The sequence below is a fragment of the Bison bison genome, unplaced genomic scaffold, assembly GCF_000754665.1.
Source record: "Bison bison bison isolate TAMUID 2011002044 unplaced genomic scaffold, Bison_UMD1.0 scf7180017858345, whole genome shotgun sequence".
NCBI lineage: Eukaryota > Metazoa > Chordata > Mammalia > Artiodactyla > Bovidae > Bison > Bison bison.
The window spans coordinates 13,234-14,387 of NW_011488918.1; the positions used below are offsets into that span (position 1 = coordinate 13,234).

At 65.4% G+C, this 1,154-nt stretch overlaps 1 protein-coding gene across 1 annotated transcript in view; it reads left to right on the forward strand.

Moving 5' to 3' along the window:
* Window positions 1-1,154, forward strand: part of LOC105005052 (leukocyte immunoglobulin-like receptor subfamily A member 6) — a 13,294-nt gene that overhangs the window by 11,709 nt on the left and 431 nt on the right. The window contains exons 4-6 of the mRNA XM_010862909.1: window positions 8-101; window positions 240-621; window positions 686-1,056. Of these exons, the coding sequence (XP_010861211.1) occupies window positions 8-101; window positions 240-621; window positions 686-1,056 (847 nt within the window). The remainder of the gene's footprint in view (window positions 1-7; window positions 102-239; window positions 622-685; window positions 1,057-1,154) is intronic.

Here is a 1,154-nt window from a genome sequence, read left to right on the forward strand (position 1 = left end):
CCAACACATGAGAGAGGACCACGCAGGGAGCTATCAGTGCTACTATGGAACCCGCACTGGCTGGTCAGAGCACACTGACCCCCTGCAGCTGGTGGTGACAGGTGAGGGACACTCGGGGGCCTCAGCCTTTGCCCTCTGGAGGGGTCTGCTCTCAGGGGGTGTCCTTCTCACAGCCCAGCCCTGGGGAGGGGAGGGAAGCGTGGGGGCCCCACAAAACCAGCTGCCTCCTTCTCTCCTAGGACTCTACGGCAAACCCAGACTCTCAGCCCTGCCGAGTCCTGTAGTGATGTCGGGAGGGAATGTGACCCTCCAGTGTGGCTCCCGTCGGGGATTTAACAGATTCCTTCTAACCAAGGAAGGAGAAGACGAGTCCTCTCGGGCCCTGGATGGACAGCGAATGCTCGACGGGCAGACCCAGGCCCTGTTCCCCGTGGGCCCCGTGACCCCCGGGCACAGGTGGACGTTCAGATGCTACGGCTTTTACAGGCACAACCCCTGGGTGTGGTCAGCCCCCAGGGACCCCCTGGAGCTCCTGGTCTCAGGTGAGGAATCCCGTCCTGACCCCATACATTTGTGCAGACAAGACAACGTACTGGGGTCTCTGCTCCCAGGGGAGCCCCTGTGAGAGGGTGGGGAGAGGAGCGTGGGGCTCACAGGACAGACACACAGACTGAGACACAGCGAGGCCTGGGGCCGGGCCGGGAGAGGGGGGTCCACGGGGGAAGCGGTCCCTACAACCCAGCGCGTGTCTCTCCCCAGGGCTGTCTGGGAAGCCCTCCCTCCTGACCCCACAGGGCCCTGTCGTCACCTCTGGACAGAACCTGACCCTCCAGTGTCGCTCTGACGTCGGCTACACCAGATTCGCTCTGTCCAAGGAGGGGGGACAGGACCTCCCCCAGCGCCCTGCCCAGAGGCCCCAGGGGGGGCTCTCTCAGGCCGACTTCCCCCTGGGCCCTGTGGGCACCATCCACAGGGGCCAGTACAGATGCTACAGCGGACACGGCCTCTCCTTCGAGTGGTCGGCCCCCAGCGAGACCCTGGAGCTGCTGGTGGCAGGTGAGGAGCCAGCGGGTCAGTTGGAGACGAGACTCTGCACAGGCCCCACCGGGGAGCCCCAGGGGTGAGGCTGGGACCAGGGGGAGGGGTCCCAGGGA